We start from the raw sequence: 19,450 nt of genomic DNA on the forward strand, positions 1-19,450 counted from the left end.
GCACAGGTCATTCATAGATAACTGGGAGGGCAAGTCTTATTTAAACCTGTCTGGACTCAAATAGGAAACTTTGAGTTTTTGTTGTTGTTTGTTTTTAAATCAGTTTGTGCCACAGAGTTTTCTCAGAGTCATCAGTCACCCCTTATTGAGGTGGACTGTGCTCTTCACTATAGACACTTAAGTGTTTTGTAAATTACCATCAACCAGAGATTTAGTGCATGAATTTTCACAGTGTGTGGTGCATTCATGGAGAATTCTCAGCCATTATGTGAAATAATGAACCGCTAGGAGGTGGGCTGGAAAGAAAGGTTATGTTATTATGCAGTGCATTGATTAAGAGGGGTATAATTTGTCAATCAAATAATTTTTGCGTTGAAATGTTCTTTCTCTTAACGCTTCTAAGTATTTTTATAAATTTGCACAAGAGCCAGTAAGCATCTAGAGGAAAGGGATGGTTATAAGAACAACATTTCCACGTATAAGTCAGGTTGAACTGACTATAGAGCATGTGAAATGTGTGTCACTTTTCTCAATTATTGTTGTTAGAATTAAGTATGTATTAAGATGTCTTGTGAATATTAATTTGCTGATTTTGATTTTATAAACCGATTGTATTTCTGCAGTTTGAAAGCACACACTAATGATACACTAAGTTATCCCCGCACTCCATGAAAACAAATCTTCTTGAATTCCTAGGTTCTCATGTGAAACATGTTCTAGCTACCTGACGTGTTTCGGCAATTGGTCGTAACCCAATGACTTCAATCAGGGTTTCTCATATATATTTAAAGTGCATGATGTGGAGATTGCTGGATATCTCATGGCTGTTAATGTCCCAAGCATTAGACATACAGCTGTCTCCACACTACTGATCCAGCGGAGTTATACCCCACAATACTGGGCCTGATTATTCTTTTCCACTTCTAATTTACTCCTAGGCTGGATCATTTAACTTTGCTTTACTTACATACCATCTTGGTCCTCCAATTGACCTTTTTGTGTCACATTGAGGGGAAAGAGAGTTAGCATTTATTGTTTGATCAATCAGTTAACAGTGCAAACAATTAGCTACGCCATGAGGACCAGGATTCGGGAACCAGTTCAAGGAATTGTCCTACAAGTTAGAAATCAATTCAAATAAATCACTCTCAATATTAAACTGTATACATAGAGGATTGGGACATGGAGGCCTAGCCTCCTAAGGAAATTTAAGTTCACAAGCAGCTCTGTAGTTGCTGTGCAGAACAATAATTTTAGAACCTGATCCTCAGAATATAGTCTAGCTTGTTCTTTCTTAGGCATTAGCAAATTAGCCCTCTTCAATACAAACTAAGGCACATGATTTCTCGCAGAATAAATTTACAAAATACAATGGGGATTGAGCAAAAGAGTACAAGGCGACAGCATCTGAGAACCTCATTTAAGAGTCTTCCAGAGTCTGAAAGAGTTGGTCTAAATCACTGTCAGGGAAGATATCATGATGTAGCGAAAAGTCTTTAAACTTCAATTTTAAGGGGCCATGGGATCTAGGACAAAAGGAAATATAGGAAATTGGTTCAGGTTGGAGTCCAAGGTAAGGCTTAAAAAGGATTTGCAGAGATGGTTCAGCAAAGGGATTCAGAATACGGACTGCAAGAAAGTCCAAAGTCATCAGCTCACTCATCTGCCCCTTCATCCAGGGCAACTCATAAATTATATTCCACAAAGTTTGTTCTCAACTTCCCTTTTGCTACGTCATCAATAGTAACCCATTGTATTTGTTTAAAAAGTCCCCATAGTTGCACATAGTGTTCAGGAAGTAACACCGTTGTAAATTCACACACTGAACATGGGAACATCCTCTCGGTCCCATACTCGTGGGTAAAGACATCAGTCCATTGCTTGTCCACAGAATTCTCATGTGCTCATTATCAATTCCATTCCCAGACATGTATCTAATACTTGTTACAAGAAATGTGTCATTTCAAGCTAACAGTTGGTGAGAACTCCTGCGAAGGAAAGCAAGTCAGCTAATGTAGAAATGCAATAAATTTTTATGAGAACAGGAGACAGGCCTTTAATAGAAACTGCTAACGTAAAGTATTTAACCCTATAGTGCATCCTTATATAGGTGTATGCACATTTAAATCACCTATGCAAACATTTTAATTCTGTTTATTATTTTAATCTAATAATTCACGTAGTAAGCAATGAAACTGCTGGAGAAGTACATTCATAAGTTTATACGTGTAACATAAATGCATACATTCATAAACTTTTATCGTTTCAACTAAATTTGCAACCTACATAATTTAAAGCCATGAATGACATTTCTAGCATTTACACAGACTAAATTGCACACTATTATATTGTCAAGTAAGAAAGCTTCAGTAATGAGAATGAAAATATGGTTTAAAACAAACCACACGTTATAATGTCCCATTATTCAGTACAACATGTGTTATTTTTTATAAATCTCTTTTAGTGGTACGAATCATATAAACATATTTATGCATAGTAAACTATTAAATATGAGAACTAGACCTCAAAGTAAAGACTCTTCTGCTTCAGCAGTATTAAATGTAACAATGTGAAACACAAAGACACGCATAATTTAGATGCAAAGGCACATTCATTCTGTGCATCATAGATCATTCAATTTGGGATTTTTATGACGAGTAGAGAGTGGCCAACCTTACGCTGCACCATTGCACTGGATACCATTCCAAGATTACTTTTTAGCACACATTCGATACGTTCTCAGTACTAATCTCCAGTAATTTGATGACCTTTCAAAAACACATAAAGAGTTCTGCAGGAAGCTGTATTCACCTACATTATATATACACTGAAAAGCCCTTATAAATCCCTGAGTTATGATAATTTTATGAAATACATGTTAGCTGGCTATGACATGGTTTACATTAGGCCTGGGTGGCAAATTCAGTTCTGCTTGCGGAATTTGCAGAATTTGGGCAATTTCGCGTTCCGCGGAACGCGAAATTGGCCAAAATTCTGCTTTCCAAGACTTCGAGAAATTTTTTGCTTGTTCACGTTCTCAAAATGCGGGTTCGCAAGATATTTCCCTCCGAGCACGCAAACAGCAATTACGAACATGAAAAAAGCATCGCGAACAAGCAATTCCACGTGTTCGCGGAATTTCTGCGTGTTCGTGGAGATTTTTTACCGTTACGCAGAGATTTGCATAACGCGATTACGCAAATTCCGCCCACCCCTAGTTCACATGAGAACTTAGGAATAAAAGGAGGTTTGTTTTTATGAACTGTTAAGATAATTTGGTGTTACAGTTGGGTGTGCTTGCAACTTCAACTTCATCTCATGCTCTAGGAATCGTTTCCCAAACTACCTGAGCATGGGAGTGGCTGCTCCCTTCCTTTGCATAGCATCCATTAAAGACTTAACAGGCCATGGACATTTGAATAAGGATTGAAATGGTACAGGTGGGAGCTAACGTCACTATGCCACTTAATTCGTTCTTGATTGCATTTTTGAACAGCTTTAAAAAAAAATCTAACTCTTTTTATGGTTTTTATCGATTCAGCTACTGTTTTTGTAAGAGGAAAAATGAATTACCTCACTGTACATTTGATTCAGAGAACTTAGCTGCAGATTCCCTGCTGAGAAGAAATGCAGTGGCCAAGTGCACTCTGTTATTAGGTGATGTAAGTGTAAATATAGATGGAAATTATGTCTTTAGAAAGAGTTTTATTCATTTTTATGATACTTTAATTTATATTTCGCATGCGTATGTCTTTACCCATACTGCTGATTGTCTTTTAGTTTCTATCTTGTTAATTAGACATTGTGCCATTATCTTGGACAGACAATGCTTTACTTCACTACTCCATTCCTCCACCCATGCACATTGAACTAAATTGCATTCTCCAAATAAAGTTATAGTAGAAACTAAGATCAATAACTTAGGAAGAATTATGCAATGTGTGTACCTATGTATAACCCTGGGCGTAGTTCGCGGAGCCGCACTCCGCGGAGCTACGCGAAGACGCAGTTGCACTCCGCGACCTTCGCGTAGCTCCGCGGACATGCGTAGTAGCTTGCTAGACCCGTTCGCGCGCCGTTTTTCGTCATCGGGGGCGCGGTGCGCGTGTTCGGGGCGCTGCCTGCATGCTCGAGATAGCTAGCGCGCTAAGTTACTCAAGAGGTTTGTCCCGCCCGCTTGCGTTCCCTTATTTCCAAAGTGCGTGATCGCGTCAAATATCGCGCGAACTTACCCCCGGCGCACGCGATAATGTTATTCAGCGCGCGAGAACTACGCTACGCACCGGATCGCGGAGTAATCGACAGCTTCGCGTTCTCCGTAGAACGCGGAGTTGCCAAAACTCCGCAAGCTCCGCGAACGGAGCGTAGTTCTTCGCCCAGGGTTACCTATGTATCTTTACACAGTTGCTTACATTTGCCTTCTGACTCCTGAAGTATGTTAAGCCAATTGAGTTATACATGTAAAACAACCTTTGGTATCCTATCCCCAGGAAAATCTAGAAGAGTGCATATACTGAATGATGTTAATCCATTTTTTTGATGGGTTAAAGACAAAGGGAGGAATAAAATGGCATCTTGAGGTGTTAGACCTCCTTTTAATACACAATAAATCTGTCGTATCAACTAAATAAATTATTATTCAAGCTATATTACCACTGGACAAAATTAGATGAAGAAATTATTGAACGTTTATATGACGACCATGTATTAAAACTTGCCAATAAAAATCAGCGTGGCTTTGGAATTAATTGCCTGCCTCCCTCCAAAGCATTGCTCCGTTAATGGCTATACCATACAACGCAGGCACATTTGTTGTATTCTATGGTTTGAGTTTTAGTTGTTGAAAATCTGTGTAATAAATCTTAGATTGGTTAATCGTTTTATTTACTATTATTTTTTTGTATGTGTGCTTTGACGCGTAACATGTTCTTAGATTGCCTGCACATTATGAAATAAATACATTTGAAATGGGATGAAGATGGCAAAATTATGATCTCCCAATCCCCGTATTGTTTTTTGTCCACTACCTTCTTCTATCAGGAACTTTTTTAGTTAAGAGTCAGATTTTTTGCTACGCTTAAATTAGTGGGCAAAACTTTTACTAGTTTCTTGGAACTTAATGTACAGAGCCAAGACGTCACCGAAAAGCAATGTGGTTTATAAAACTTCAAAATGAATACAGTTTAACCTTGCAAATAATTACACCCATGGCTTGTAGGGCTCTGAATAACTTACATAACGTTTGCCATAGACATGAATCTCTTTGGCATTCTATAATCATCTTCGGAGAGTTCTAAACCTGGCAGTTGAGCGAATAAATAGTAACTGAATGATTGAATAAGTGAATGATATAGGACAGTGAATTTGGAAAGTATTCTGAAGTTGGGGAAGTGTCCGACCTAGGTAGCAAGACAGAATTAAGAGCTATCGAAGGCGGTTCATCTCCATGTCTTGAGAACCTTTCGTAAGTAGGTTCATTGGCTACAGAGAAAGAGAGGATTGTTTGGTTTAGAACATTTTTGTGCTTGAGCACTGGCTGCTAGGGTGGAGTCTTTGCAAAGTATTCCTTCTTAACCACAAATGATGTGGACATACTACCTTTCTTTACATTTGTAATGGTGTCTTTCACTTCATATCTGAATGTGTCTTACACTTACTGAGTAGTGGTTGCAGAAAGTCACAAACACCCAACCCAACGAGAGATACTGATGTAATTGTGTTAAAAAAGCATTAGCTTGCTTAAATTTATATTTAGATCCATACCAAAAGGTAATTTGGTCTGTAGAGTGTCCTTAATACATCCCTGTGCTCGTGTAGTTTAGGTTCTCCATAGAGATATTGTTGTATGGGTAGAATGTCTCATCAGTATTCTACAGTCGTGGACCTTGGAGGTTTTACCTTTGGTTCTGATCAGTAATTGCCTGGGAATTGCATCAACATTTGCCAACATGGCTTTGTAGATGAATGAGGCAGTAAGTAAGTGGGAGCCATTCTGTGGATCGAAAAGACCACAATCAGCACAGTACGCCCTCAAGAGGTAGGTAATGATGAGCTTTGAAGCGCACACATGCACATGATCGATTACATGCCTGCTTCAATATAGAGACGAGTACCACTTATCAGATCCTCTAGTGACCTGTGTGCTATTTAGGATTTAACTTGTCAGATTAAGTATTGCACTATAACCCCTGTTTCTATGCTGCATTTTAGTTGTCAGCTGTAACAATTTAACAAAACATATCACATATATTTTCAAGTTCTTGATTTTCATGCTTCCCAGCACTTTAAAGCAAATCGGTTATTAATGCTTTCTAAGAGACTGAAATCAGTAAATGTTCACAGTAGGTTTATTTTTCAACTACTCAATATTCTATCTTGTTTCAGGCCCTAGAAAAGAACTGGAAGGTTATTAGGGATGAAGGGCTGGCAGTGATGGACCCAACAAGGGGACTCTTTTTACCTGAAGATGAAAATCTACGAGAAAAGGGCGACTGGAGCCAGTACACCTTGTGGCAGCAAGGTAAATCAAGCATGGGCAATGTTAATATGTCTGACCTTGGCAAGCTTCTCAGGTGGTTATTTTTAATTTATTCCAAGCATACACCGCAAAAAAGAAAAAAAAGGAAAATGCGCTGCTGACTAAACGTGGTGGCTTTATGTTTGTAATAAAAAATGTAAGTGCATAAAAAATAGTCATTTCATATAATTATAATAAAACGGTGCAGTTTCTTTCTAGTAACGTGTTGACTTACCAGCCCTGATACTGAGGTGCCCTTCTTTTTAGATGGATATGCACATGTGATTAAGTAAAGCATCATTCAGAGTGCAAGAGAGCCAATAGATGGATTGGTAGGTGGAAGCAAAATGTTCAGTCCAATTGAAAAAGGGCTGGCCAACATTCCATCTCTGTATGTACATTTGTATGTATTTTTTCTTCATGATTCTTTTTGATTACTTGAAGCTAGCAATAGTATCCAGATCAAACGTTAGCATCATGATTGTTTCAGATGTATAAGCAAGTGACATGTTTTTATTTTCCAAAGTAAGCCAGCGAGATCCTATGTAGATGTTAAGTCATTGCTGTTCACTAATCGGTCAATCAGCATTTGTATAGTGCAGCACTGTCACCCCTGGAGGTATGGGTGCGCTTGGGGGTGGTGTCTGTAAGGTCTTGAGTTTCTCTCTGAAGTCTGCAAGGGAGGGAGCTGTTTGGAGATGGAGGGGCAAGTTGTTCCAGGTCTTGGCGACGATGTAGAAGGAGCAGCCCCTGCTGCAGCCACGACAGATGTAGGGAGGGTGTGCGCTGGCGAGTGAGAAGGAGCGCAGGTGTCTTGCGGGCCGATGGAAATTGAGTTGACGATTGATGTAGGACAGTCCCAGTTCATGTAGAGCTTTGCAGGTATGTGTGATTATCCTGAACTGGCATCTTTTCTTGATGGGGTGCCAGTATAGGTTTCGGAGAGGGGTGATGTGTGTCTGTTTGGGGGGGTCTAAGATGAGTCTAGCTGCTTTGTCCTGTGTGGTCTCGAGTCTTCTCAGGAGCTGGGTGGAGATGCCGGCGTAGAGAGCGTTGACACAGTCAAGGCGGCTAGAGACGAGGGCCTGAGTAATGGTCTTTCTGGTGTTGACTGGAATCCATCTAAAGATTCTGCGAAGCATGTGAAGGGTGTGGAAGCAGGAGGAGGTAACTGCGTTGACTTGTCATTTCTTGGCCAGCTGGCTGTCGCGGATGATACTAAGGTTGTATACATGGTCTGTTGGTTGGTCTGAGTTCTGCTGGCAACAGCTGTGGTCCCAGATGGATGTGTTCTTCCCAAAGATCAGTACTTCCATCTTGTCGGAGTTGGTTTGAGGTAGTTATCTCTCACCCAGTTAACTACATTAGTAATGGCATTGCAGAAGTTTGTTTTGGCGTTGGAAGGGTCCTTGGTGAGTGAGAGGATTAGTTGAGTGTTGTCTGCATAGGAGATTATGTTGAGGCCATGGGATCTGACGACCTCTGCAAGGGGTGTCGTGTAAGTGTTGGAGAGGTTGGAACTGAGGTATGATCCTTAGGGTACGACGCATATGATGCCCTTGGGAGCAGAGATGAACTAAGAGACCTAAGGTCTAACCTTCTCTTCATAATTTACATTCTCTTGTTCTTTACCCATGGCTCATTTATGTTTTCTTCTACAATGTGATGTGCAGTGGCAAAGCAGGTTAAATGTAATGTGAAAACAAACACTGGGCATGACTTGACCTGCACTATGTGAACAGTATATCCTTGCTTATTTTAATACTCGCACATGTAGGAAGTCGAGGCAGCCATGGGTGCTCTTGCATTCACATTAGTAGTTGGCAGGTGGAAGACTACTTTAAAAGCCATGCATTCTGTCGCAGCAAGACAAGAAAGGCATAGTTCCAGACCTCCCATTCCCTAGTTTTGCCGGATTCCCTGCAACACATATATACAAACAATACCCAGGCACATAAATGACTTAGAGACAGAGCCAAAAAAAGGCACATCTATAATTTTGGATTTGAAATAATTCGAAATCGGCCTTGCACTGCCTACATCTCTGTGGCCGCTCACAATGTGGTGACATGTTTGACCTCAGCATGGCAACTTACGTTGTCACTGCATTAAAGCGTATTGTGGCCATTTTGTGCAGGGTATGTCTGTGGGTGTCCAATGACCCCCATTTTACCCATCAACAGAGCCTTCCTTCCTACCCCCATGTTCTACACCCGCATCCAAATAGGGGACATTAAGTCGAGGTGGAGGTAAGAACATGGTCTCAGCCCTCCTCTCCTGTAAGCTTGCTGGATTCCTGGCCCTGTGTAACCATATAGCTGCGCTTTCCCTGTAAATGCCACGGTGCACCTTAAAACAGGTGCACGAGCGCAAACAGAGAAAGTATGCCCTATTATGCTAAATGAGCTGCACTCAGGGCAGCCGCGAGGTTGCGTTGCCCTGCGGGCAGTGCATTCAAGTGAAATATGGAGCGGATGCTTCAAAGCCTCTCCGTATTTCACTTTGCAGGCGGCAAACCTCCTGCATTAGGTTGTCTGGGAGATGTGTGGGAGGGTACATGGGATCCCCTTTCTGCTCTCGAGAGAACTGACTTTAGGAGGCTCACTGAATTTGAGCCACCTTTTTAAGGCACACTTCCAGTATGCCTCCTTAAGGCATGGTTGCATCTGTGCCCATGTTCATAATATCGTGCGGTCGCAGAAGCAAAGTGATTCCCTCTTTTGGATGGAGCCAAGTGCCCATGAAAATAAAGGAATGCCCTCTAAGGATAGCGCCTGTATGCCTACGCTATCAGTATTACAGAAGTGGCAGCACAAGTGCCTGCGGCCTCTTTAGCAATACCAAAGTACTCTGGTGGTGCATAAAGCAGGCACACTTGCCCATTATGCCCACGGGGAATTCGCTGTAATAGGGCCCATGGCAGCACATACACATTCTAAAAGTGAACATTTAGAGGACTTAGAACTGGAGACCATAAAGATGCAACACACATTGGATGTAAAACTGGCCAACACCAGATTTTATTTTTGAAAATTAATTTGAAGGGCGGTCCTGAAAGAACTGGTGTTTGCACTTATATCACTTAGATATGTACCATCTAGGTATCAATAACAATGCTGAGATTTAAGGTTGTGACAGGACTTATAATTGCTACTCTATGACCCGTTGATGCTGTCCAAGTTCTACAAGGTTTCTTCCTTTCCAGTGTGGTCCTAACTACCTAGTATCAAACGCCCTTCGCAGCAGGGGCTGCCAAATATCATAGCATGCACCCAAGCCCCTCCTTCATTTTAGGCACTCTGAGTCACCTGACAGCCATTAAATCAAAGTTAGTGCTGCCAAGTACGTTAGCAATAAGGAGGTTGTATATGCCATTGAAGGTTGTCAGATTTCATGAAGGCTTCCCCTTCGGCATCCTTGTAGGCCATGTAGCATCCAATTATTCAGGCTCCATTAGGGAGGCATTTCCTTGGACTGTGATCTAAGCCGCCTTGTATCAGAGGCCCTCTCAGGCACTTCCCATGCTCTTCAGTTCCTTCGTAACAGTAGTGCTCGCTATCATTCCCATGGACTCAGAGTAGCGCTTATGCTGCTAAGACAGTGTGTACCTTCACAGATGCAGGCACCTACACATGTTGTGAGTATGCCTGTGTTGGCATCTGCGGCTGAAACTTTATTGTCACCTGCACAGTTTTGCTGCTAAATTAACCATGGTTACCTTGTGCAATGCAACACTTTTTTACCAAGTCCATTTCATGTGCATAACTTTGTTTTTTGATTTTAGTGATTTTTATTCAGTTTTTAAATTGGAATTCAAAAGTACAAAACAGAATGATAAAGATAATCATAACTAGATCATAAAAGACAATAAATTATATCAAACTGTATCAAAAGCAGTGGCAGCAATAAGTTGTAAACAAGCATGCACATCAAGGTGTAAGCGTGAGACAACTAAGATGGAAGGTCTATCAGTTGTTATAAATCAGAATTTAGATGGACGGCAGAGAAGGAAGGGTTAAAAATACTTCATTAGCTTGGAAAAATCAATTTAAAAAAAATCTTTAGTTGCATGTTTAATATAAGTAACAGTGTACATATAGTAGGTTGGGTTCTGCTAACCTCTTTAAATACTACAAACATTGCCATGTGCTTATTCATGCATAATGATATTTAACCAACTCAGGCTCAGTGTACCGGTTAAGTTGAACAGTATTACAATGTAAATACACTGTAGCTTTCTTATACAATATGTAGGGCACAGTTGTAGGTTCATTGGAGTGACAGTATATTGGCCTTACCCTACCCCGATGTTATCGTTTGTCCATTTGCCTATCTGGGGTTCCCTTTTTCTTTCGTACCTCATTGTCCATTTTGTAGATACAGCTTGGTGCAAATATAACACAATAATTAACCAAACAATCAAAAGAAAGGCATCATCATTCTGTCACGCCCGGTCCGGGTCACTTTATGCAAGTAATGAGAGCTACCAACTATATGTTAGCTATGAACTTGCTGACCGTCCCTTCCACGTAATGCTTGGAGCTTGGAAACATCCATATATCTATCAGGAAGAATCACGAGTAATATTCCAAAGAAGTCAAATATGGATGCAGACTGAGAAGCAGGTAGAACAATGAGGCAGTTTGAAGGTTAAACTCGGTCTGAAGGGATGTTACAAAGGACAATCACAGTGCTAGGATAAACTAGCATGATGCATAGTTATTTCTGCTAAAACAATCATGCTTGTTTTCACTGGAAACGTATGTTTTACAATGTTCTAACACATTTCTGAAATGCAATCATTACTAATCAGTAAAAAACTTTAATTTTTCCAGGAAGGAAAAATGAGAATGCTTGCAAATCAGCTCCCAAAACGTGTGCTGTACTTGAAAGATTTCCGGAGTCCACGGGGTGCCGAAGAGGACAGGTACTCAGTGTTTTCTTTAACATTTTCATAGAATACACGCTTATGATCAAAATTGTTTAGTTAGAAAGCATAAACTATTTTCTACGCATGTTTATGTGTATTTATTGACTTTGCAAAACTCGTTTTAATGTATTGCATTTTGTTGTGGTTATCATGCTACCAAAAAGTGGAATCTCCTTCTCACTTCCATTGGACTATTCAACAACTTTGTCAATTCTAAAAACATCTTAAAACATGTTTTTTCAGCAGTAACCATTTTGTTTGCTCCATGGTTCCCTCCCTAAAAGGATTACCTGCTCAAGAGCCAGGACACTCTATTTAGGCTATCTATGAAAACTCCTGCTGAATACATGACAGAAGGCACGCGCATGCCAATAGGTGAATAATTAGTAGAAAAAAGTTATTTTATTCAGCAAAAAGAAAACCACCAATGCGTTTTGGCAACAAAATGCCTTGTTTACGAGATAGTTCTCAACAGTGAACACGGACATTTAATGTGTTGTACCCAAAACTCAAACATTAACAAACACTAACAAAGGCCTTTTTTAGGCAGAGGTTGGGGCAGAGGAAGAGGACGCAACAGAGGAAATCCCAAAGTGGTGCAATGGCAGGAACAAACCACCCCACAGGGGGTGAACAGGGGCAGAACGAAAGGGAAAAGGAATTGAACACTCTGGTGGTCAACTTATCCGGGAGACCACTGACGGACATTGAACCAGGGTCTTGGAGAAAGGGATGGGCTTTGTACCTACTCCGAGAACTGACAGATTCAGAGACAATTGTGAAATCCAAGCACTATTCAGAAAGATTCGCCTAAAAGCGTTCTTTCATGATACCCTTCCAGAGGAAAATCATGACTCAGGACTGAAGAACCCCTCAACTTTCACCCCCAACAACGGGGTGGTACCCCCAGAAGTACTGACTTTCGAGAAAGCAGTCCTTAAGGAGCTAGATGGGATTACATATACCCTCACGTTCAGTAACCTTCCGAAAACAGAACAAGCAGCGGCTAAATCTCTAGGTGAGGACACTAGTAGTACCATAAAGATGGCAGACAAAGGGGGAGCCACAGTGATCCAATGCACCAATGATTATGATCAGGAGTGTAGGCGCCAGTTGAACAACACCAGATACTATACACCTATCCAGACTGACCTCACACCAAGACTCAAAACTGAGATCATGAGTATGGTAACAGAAGCTGGAACAAATGGATGGATATCAAAAAAGGAGGCAGATTTTCTGATCACTTCTGATCCTAAAATTCCTTACTTTTATACCCTGCCAAAAATACACACGGGCACCTCACCAGTGCCCGGGAGACCTATCGTATCAGAAATAGGATCCCTTCTGGAACCACTTTCCAGATTCTGTGACCATTTCTTACAACCCATAGTGGCAGAGACACCAGCCTACATACAAGACACCACCGACATCTTGCGTGTCCTTGATGGGTTGACAGACACATCAAACATCAACTTACTGGTCACATTAGATGTAGAGCAATTATACACCAACATACCCCAGAGAGACACACTGGAAGCGGTGGAAAATTGGCTAAGAAACAAAGATGAGTGGGATTCCCCGACACCGATCTCATTCATCATGGGGTGCGCGACGATAGCACTCACAGAGAACTTTTTCGAATACCAGAAGCAATTGTACCACCAGTCCCAAGGCACATCAATGGGGAGTACATTTGCTCCAAGTGTGGCCTGTCTGTACATGGCCCACTTTGAGGATAACATCAGGGGCGACAACAACCCATATCTGAGTAACATTATACTATGGAGGAGATTTATAGATGACATCTTGATCTTTTGGAAGGGTGACCAGATCACATGTGAATCATTTTGTGAATGGGTTAACACTCAAAATCAACATCTTAGATTCACTCACACGATCTCAGCAACCAGTATACCCTTCCTAGATCTTAATATGCAACTAACAAGTGAAGGTTTTGCCACTACACCCTATCGCAAGCCAACTGACAGGAATAGCTTGCTACTCTATCAGAGTCATCACCCGAAGAGCCTTAGGGACAACCTACCATTTGGGCAATTTCTGCGCCTGAGACGCAACTGCAGCTCCACCACTGAATACAAAAGAGAGGCTAAAGTCCTAGAGGATAACCTTAAGACTAGGGGTTACCCCAACAAGCTGGTAAGGGACTCCTCCAAAAGGGCACTCTACAACCCCAGGGAAACATTGCTGCAGAAAAAACAACAGGAGGAAACAGAATCACTGACTTGTGTGACCTCATTCACCCCCAATTCTACACGTATCAAAGGGATCATTAAAAAACACTGGGGCATCCTAAATACAGGCTCACTAGACCTCCCGATGCCAAGATTTGCCTTCAAAAGGACACAGAACCTTAAGGATGCAATAATACACACTAGACCCAGGAACCAAATCATCAACCCACAAAGAACCCTTTGGGATCTGCCCGCCGTCAAAGGACACTATCCATGCGGGTGGTGTTCCGTATGTAAACAGACAAGAGTGGTTAAAACCATCACGTTAACCAATTCCTTTACATGGACACTGAACAAACACACGAATTGCAACACCTCCAGATGTGTATATCTACTCACATGCCCTTGAGGCGAATTGTATGTGGGAATGACGATGAGATCAGTGAAGATAAGGATCACGGAGCACAAAAGCAATATCAGGTGCCATAGACTGACTACCAAAATGTAAACACACTACCATGAGAAAGGCCATGACCCTGAATCACTAGAATGGCTAGTACTAGACCACCTCCCTGGTAGCACACGCTTTAGGAATGAGCAACGCTGGATACATCGATTGTCCACATCCACGAAGGGGCTCAATGACGAGATACCATGGGCATCACTGAATAGAAGGTAACCCCTGACACACGTATGTAACAAGCTGCTTATGTATCCTCTATGTTTTGAGAAAGTGAGTGAAAGACACCCCACCTGCCATTCCAGAATTCAATATTAATAACTGCAGCCGTAATTCTTAACTAGACAGTATAGATGACACGCCTGAAAGCTATCCATCAACTATGCAAACTGCATAATGTACACTCCTCTTATCAAGGCAAGTGCTGATACTTGATCCCAATAGATATAATTAACATCATTCCAAGATGGCCGCCACAGTAAGCCAAACATCAAGTAATCTTGCATTGCACACACCCGGAAGCCCAGGTGCATAACCACGCCCAGCACCGCCCGCGTCCCACTACAACACCACCCTCCGGGGTATCGGACACATCCACGACCGTGGGACGGATGACGGTGGGTAGGTTACTAACGCGGACTCCAGATGAGTCAAGTAAGTAAGAAGGGACCTACGATTGACTGCAAATGAGGTCAGTGACACCTTCTCGCGGCGGGGAGCCGCCGCGGCGGGCGGGGACATTCTGTAGCCGCCATCCATGACGCTGCAGGGTCTCTCAGCCTCCCCAGTGGAGCCGCGGAAGGGCTCCGCCGTCAGTGCTGCAGGTAGTCCGTGCCCTGCCTAACAGACGGCTTCTCAGAGCAGTGACTTATACCCATAATAACTCATACCTTTTTCCCAAGCAGGGCTCCTACTATTGAGGCGCCCCGCGACCCTCCCGCCCACGTTGAAGCACCTCGCATCTATGAGGGAGGTGAGTTTGGGCACTTTCAACACCAAACCTTGTTTCAAGATCCCAGCGAAAACTTGGTACTATTTCAAGCGGATTTTAACACTGCATGATATTAATACAAACACCGCCTTATGTTACCATAATGAGTGAAGCATAGAGAAAGAATATGTTTCTTTAAACCTGTTTTTTAACTTACGTTTAACCAAATGAAACATCCCTGTGATTCATCTATCATATAATGATAGCGCCTGATGACATTAATATATGCACAGACATCGTTTGGGGCCACTAACAGGGGTCCAAATTGTATGAGAGAAATTACCACTATGTTATATGTTTTTAATTGCTTTTAACTATATGAAACTGTATTTGCAATGCCTAGTTAGGAGGTCGGATCAATAAGGAAAGCAAGTGTAAAACTGTTTGGAGATAACCAGGACACCACGTTCTTAATGTACTGTTCTCCTTTGTCCCCACCTTGTTTTATATCCCCAGCTCCTTTACTCTCAGACTACACGAACAGAGATAGGTAGTCCCCTCTGAATGGTAGCTCCCCATTTAGCAGCACCGTTTAGTGTAGATACGCAACACCACACCCCTCTTTTTACACAGATTACACATATATAGGTCCTGAAGAATTGCCACAGTACTAACAGACCAACAGGGCAAGAAACATGTCGACCCAAAGAGAAGAGCACATTAGTGAATGAACATCCCCCGACAGGGCCGGTGCCTCTCTCTTTTCTATATATTTCCTTTTAGTAAGGTGGATTACCAATCAGAATAAAACGTATCGCTTTGGAATATCCAACCTTTTTTAACTCACCCCCACAGCACCACACACTATCTACACACACACGGGCCACATACCCCCACTTCATCATACGGCAAAGGAACAAAAGATCTCCGATAAAGAGCCCCTTCGCGGGTGCCCGTTGAGCATTGCAGCGCCGGCTCAACGAGGAGCAGGTCCATATGATGAAGCATGACACCTAGCTTGCTGGGTGTGTGAGGACCCTAGTTCCGCAAAAGCCGGATCCCCGATCCCTCTACTTCCTTTCTCTCTTCTCTAACTCACCACCACTAATTAGTTGGTAGGTGTTTTTGCAACACAGAGGAACAGCTTTCTTTTACTTTGTAAAATTGATCTAATTTAATGCCATCTTGAAAGGTTTCATTTTAAGCGTATATGTACTCAAAAGCACAATTTTACGCAGGTGCAAGACAATAAATAATTGTTCATCCATATTTCCATACATGTTAAATTTTAGCAGCATTTCTTATAACGCCCAAGTGGGCTTAATTTAAAGCATATATTTCCTGTGAAAAATGCAGTCTACTATGCCACCATCCTAAAACGTTCAAGCTTAAACAATATCGATAAAACAGAACAAAACGAAATCTCTATATTCTGCAAATAAATAGAATGAACAAAATGTCATCGAAGCATACCGCTTAAACATTGATATATACCTCATTCTACCCAAGTGGGTGTTTCAAGCCTAATAAGATGGCCACATTATGTTTATGTTTATGTTTAGGCAACTTATATAGCGCGCAAATACCCTGGGGTGTCTCGGCGCTTTAGGAGAAATTCAGAGGATAATCGCTTGAGAGTGGGACTACTGGGAGAAAAGCCAGGTCTTTAATTGTTTCCTGAATATTACATCCATAAACAGATTTCATTCTACAAAAGAAATAATTATACATATAGTGATGTTCAAAATTTAAAAAGAAAGCCTCAATTGTATTTAACATACACCAAAATGATCATATCACCAAAAACATAAATGTTCAATCAGGCCTAAGTGGGAAAAGTCATGTTCAGATTATCCATAATTCATTACCTCCTAATAAACATTTGGATGATCATTAACATTACACAATATCCATGGACCTTAAACACTTCATGAAATAGCAAAATACATTTCTTAGCTTAAGTAGTTGCATATTAATCTCTCAGCAATCAAAAGTGCACCTGTGTAAGAATAAAAGCACTTTAAAAACCAAGTACATTGCACAGGAGACCATCGAACAACTGTGTGATTCTTTAGTAACATATTTTGAAAAATAAAACCTGCATTCAGCTGAAATGTATCGCCAATTCCTCATCTAAGTTCAGTCCGGAGGGGTGTAAGTGTTGAAATTAATAATGTACCGAGATTCCAGTCTCCTTAATGCCATCTCTTTATCACTTCCCGGTTACTGGGCGGGATCCTGTCGAAGTCAAAGAACTGCAACTCACTGACATCACTTGAGTGATATTTCTTGAAGTGTCTTGCAACCAGATTTTGCTTTTCACAACAAGGCATAGCCTGGTTGTATGATGTTACATCACATCCATTCTAATGCATGCCTTTACCACACATGCGTTAAACTGTGAATACCATTACAACACAAACCTTTACCAAGCATATTTTTTCAACAACTATGCTTATACCACGAATGCCTTTACAACACATTCATTGTAAAAGCATGTATGATAAAAGCATATGCATGGTAAAGGTTTCCCTGATCCCTACCTTAAACCCTAATTCTGGTCCCTGGCGCATCCCTTCCCTGGCCCCAACCCTTCTAAAAAAAATATACTTCCCCTTCCCGAAACCACTACCCGAACGCGACTCTCCCTGGCCAGCAGCCCTTCCCCTGCCCAAACTCTAAAACCCTATCTCTGTGCGACCCCCATGATCTCCAGCCCTTTCCCTACCCTAAACCACTACCCCTGCACGACCTCCCTGGCCCCCCAGCCCCTAAAGTAGTAGCCCCCAGGCCCAATACCCCTTACCTTTCTCCTCGTGTTTCATGCAGGCAGCTCATCTGAGGGAGGCGGGGCACGTCGTTTAGAAGAGTCTCTCCGTTTCCTCTAACGACATGGATTGCCTACCAACAGAGCTGTTTCCACGCACATAGTTGCCAACTGTTCCATATATATTTTTTACTACACATATGCCTTTACCATACATACATTTACAACAAAATTCGTTGTAAAGGCATGTGTGGTAAAAGCATATGCGTGATAAAAAAATGAGTAGTAAAGTCTACACGTTGTAATGATGCATGCGTGTAACGCTTACGTTGTAATGGCATGCTTGGAAACAGCTGAGTTGTAATGGCTGTTTCCCAAAAGCCTGCATGTGCTCTATCATATGTTTCTTCACTTTTTGAATGGTACTACCAATATAGAACTGGTTGCAAGTGCACTTTAGAGTGTAAACACAATAGGCAGAGTCACAAGAGAGGTGTTTCTGAATCCTAAAGTGTGATTAGGAACAGAAACGTTTTCTGCATTTACACGCCTAAAAATTCCTGCATGAGACAAAGCCCATAGTTTTTGTTCCTTTCTACCCGCTTGCTCCTTTGAGACCATACTCTTGCACAGGATGTCCTTCAATGACTTAGTCTTCCTAAAAGTAATTTTAGGATGAGTTGCTACATATTTGGATGCTACCTCACCTGTGTGCAAGGTGGGCCAGTGCTTAAGTAAGACTCCTCTCACCTTGTTTGCCCGATTAGTATAGGTGGTAATAAATCTAACTGAAAACAACTCATTACCATTTCTACTATCCTTTATTAGCAAAGTCTTTCTTTTTAGTGCATCAACCTTCATCACTGCAACTTTCAACATCTCAAAATTATACTTTCATGCACTGAATCTCTCTAGCATAATCTTCTTTTCTTCTTCAAAGGTGGCATTGCGGCTGTAATTCCTTCTGGTCCTTAATAGTTCTCTATAAGGAATGCTACAGATCAAGTTTTTAGAGTGATTGCAAAAGGCATGTAGCACACTATTGCCAGCAGTCTCTGTGCGTAATAGTCTTGTCTCTATCCTAGAATCACAAATCTCAATCCTCGGGTCAAGAAATTCTAGCATACTCCAATGGATTGTACGCATTCTTATTGAGTTCACTAACAAATTCAAATGCCGCCTTTTGCGACCCCTTTTAAATGATGAAAATGTCATCAATGTACAGGGCCCTGAGCACTATGTGGTCATCAAATTGATGGAAGTTACCAACGAACCTCTCCTCTCACCAGCCCATGTACAAACATGCACAGCTGGGGGCGAAACAAGTTTCCATCGAATGGTATCTGTCAAAGATGAAGTAATTATTATGAAGACAAAACCATATCACGTCAGTAATCATTTCACTATGCAACAAATAGGATAGGGATCCTGCTCTCAAAAAATGACGACAAGCTTGGACGTCTAACTCATAAGGAATGCAAGTGTATAAGTCATTAATATCCAATTCCATTAGCAGATAGTCTCTCTCCCTGGTTTTGCCATCTTTGATCCTAAGAAAGTCACCACTATCCCTAACATGTGAAGGGAGTGCTTCTACAAATGGTTGCAAAAAATAATCAACATACCAGGAAGTTATTTTCCAATGTCCCG

General features: G+C 41.5%; 1 protein-coding gene across 7 annotated transcripts in view; it reads left to right on the forward strand.

The window, feature by feature from the left end:
- ASPH (aspartate beta-hydroxylase) overlaps positions 1-19,450 on the forward strand; it is a 674,605-nt gene that overhangs the window by 605,977 nt on the left and 49,178 nt on the right. For all 7 annotated transcript variants that reach the window (XM_078687254.1, XM_078687255.1, XM_078687258.1 and 4 more), the window contains 2 exons: positions 6,385-6,520; positions 11,353-11,444. In XM_078687254.1, the coding sequence (XP_078543380.1) occupies positions 6,385-6,520; positions 11,353-11,444 (228 nt within the window). The remainder of the gene's footprint in view (positions 1-6,384; positions 6,521-11,352; positions 11,445-19,450) is intronic.

This window comes from Lissotriton helveticus, chromosome 4_1 (assembly GCF_964261635.1).
Source record: "Lissotriton helveticus chromosome 4_1, aLisHel1.1, whole genome shotgun sequence".
Lineage (NCBI taxonomy): Eukaryota > Metazoa > Chordata > Amphibia > Caudata > Salamandridae > Lissotriton > Lissotriton helveticus.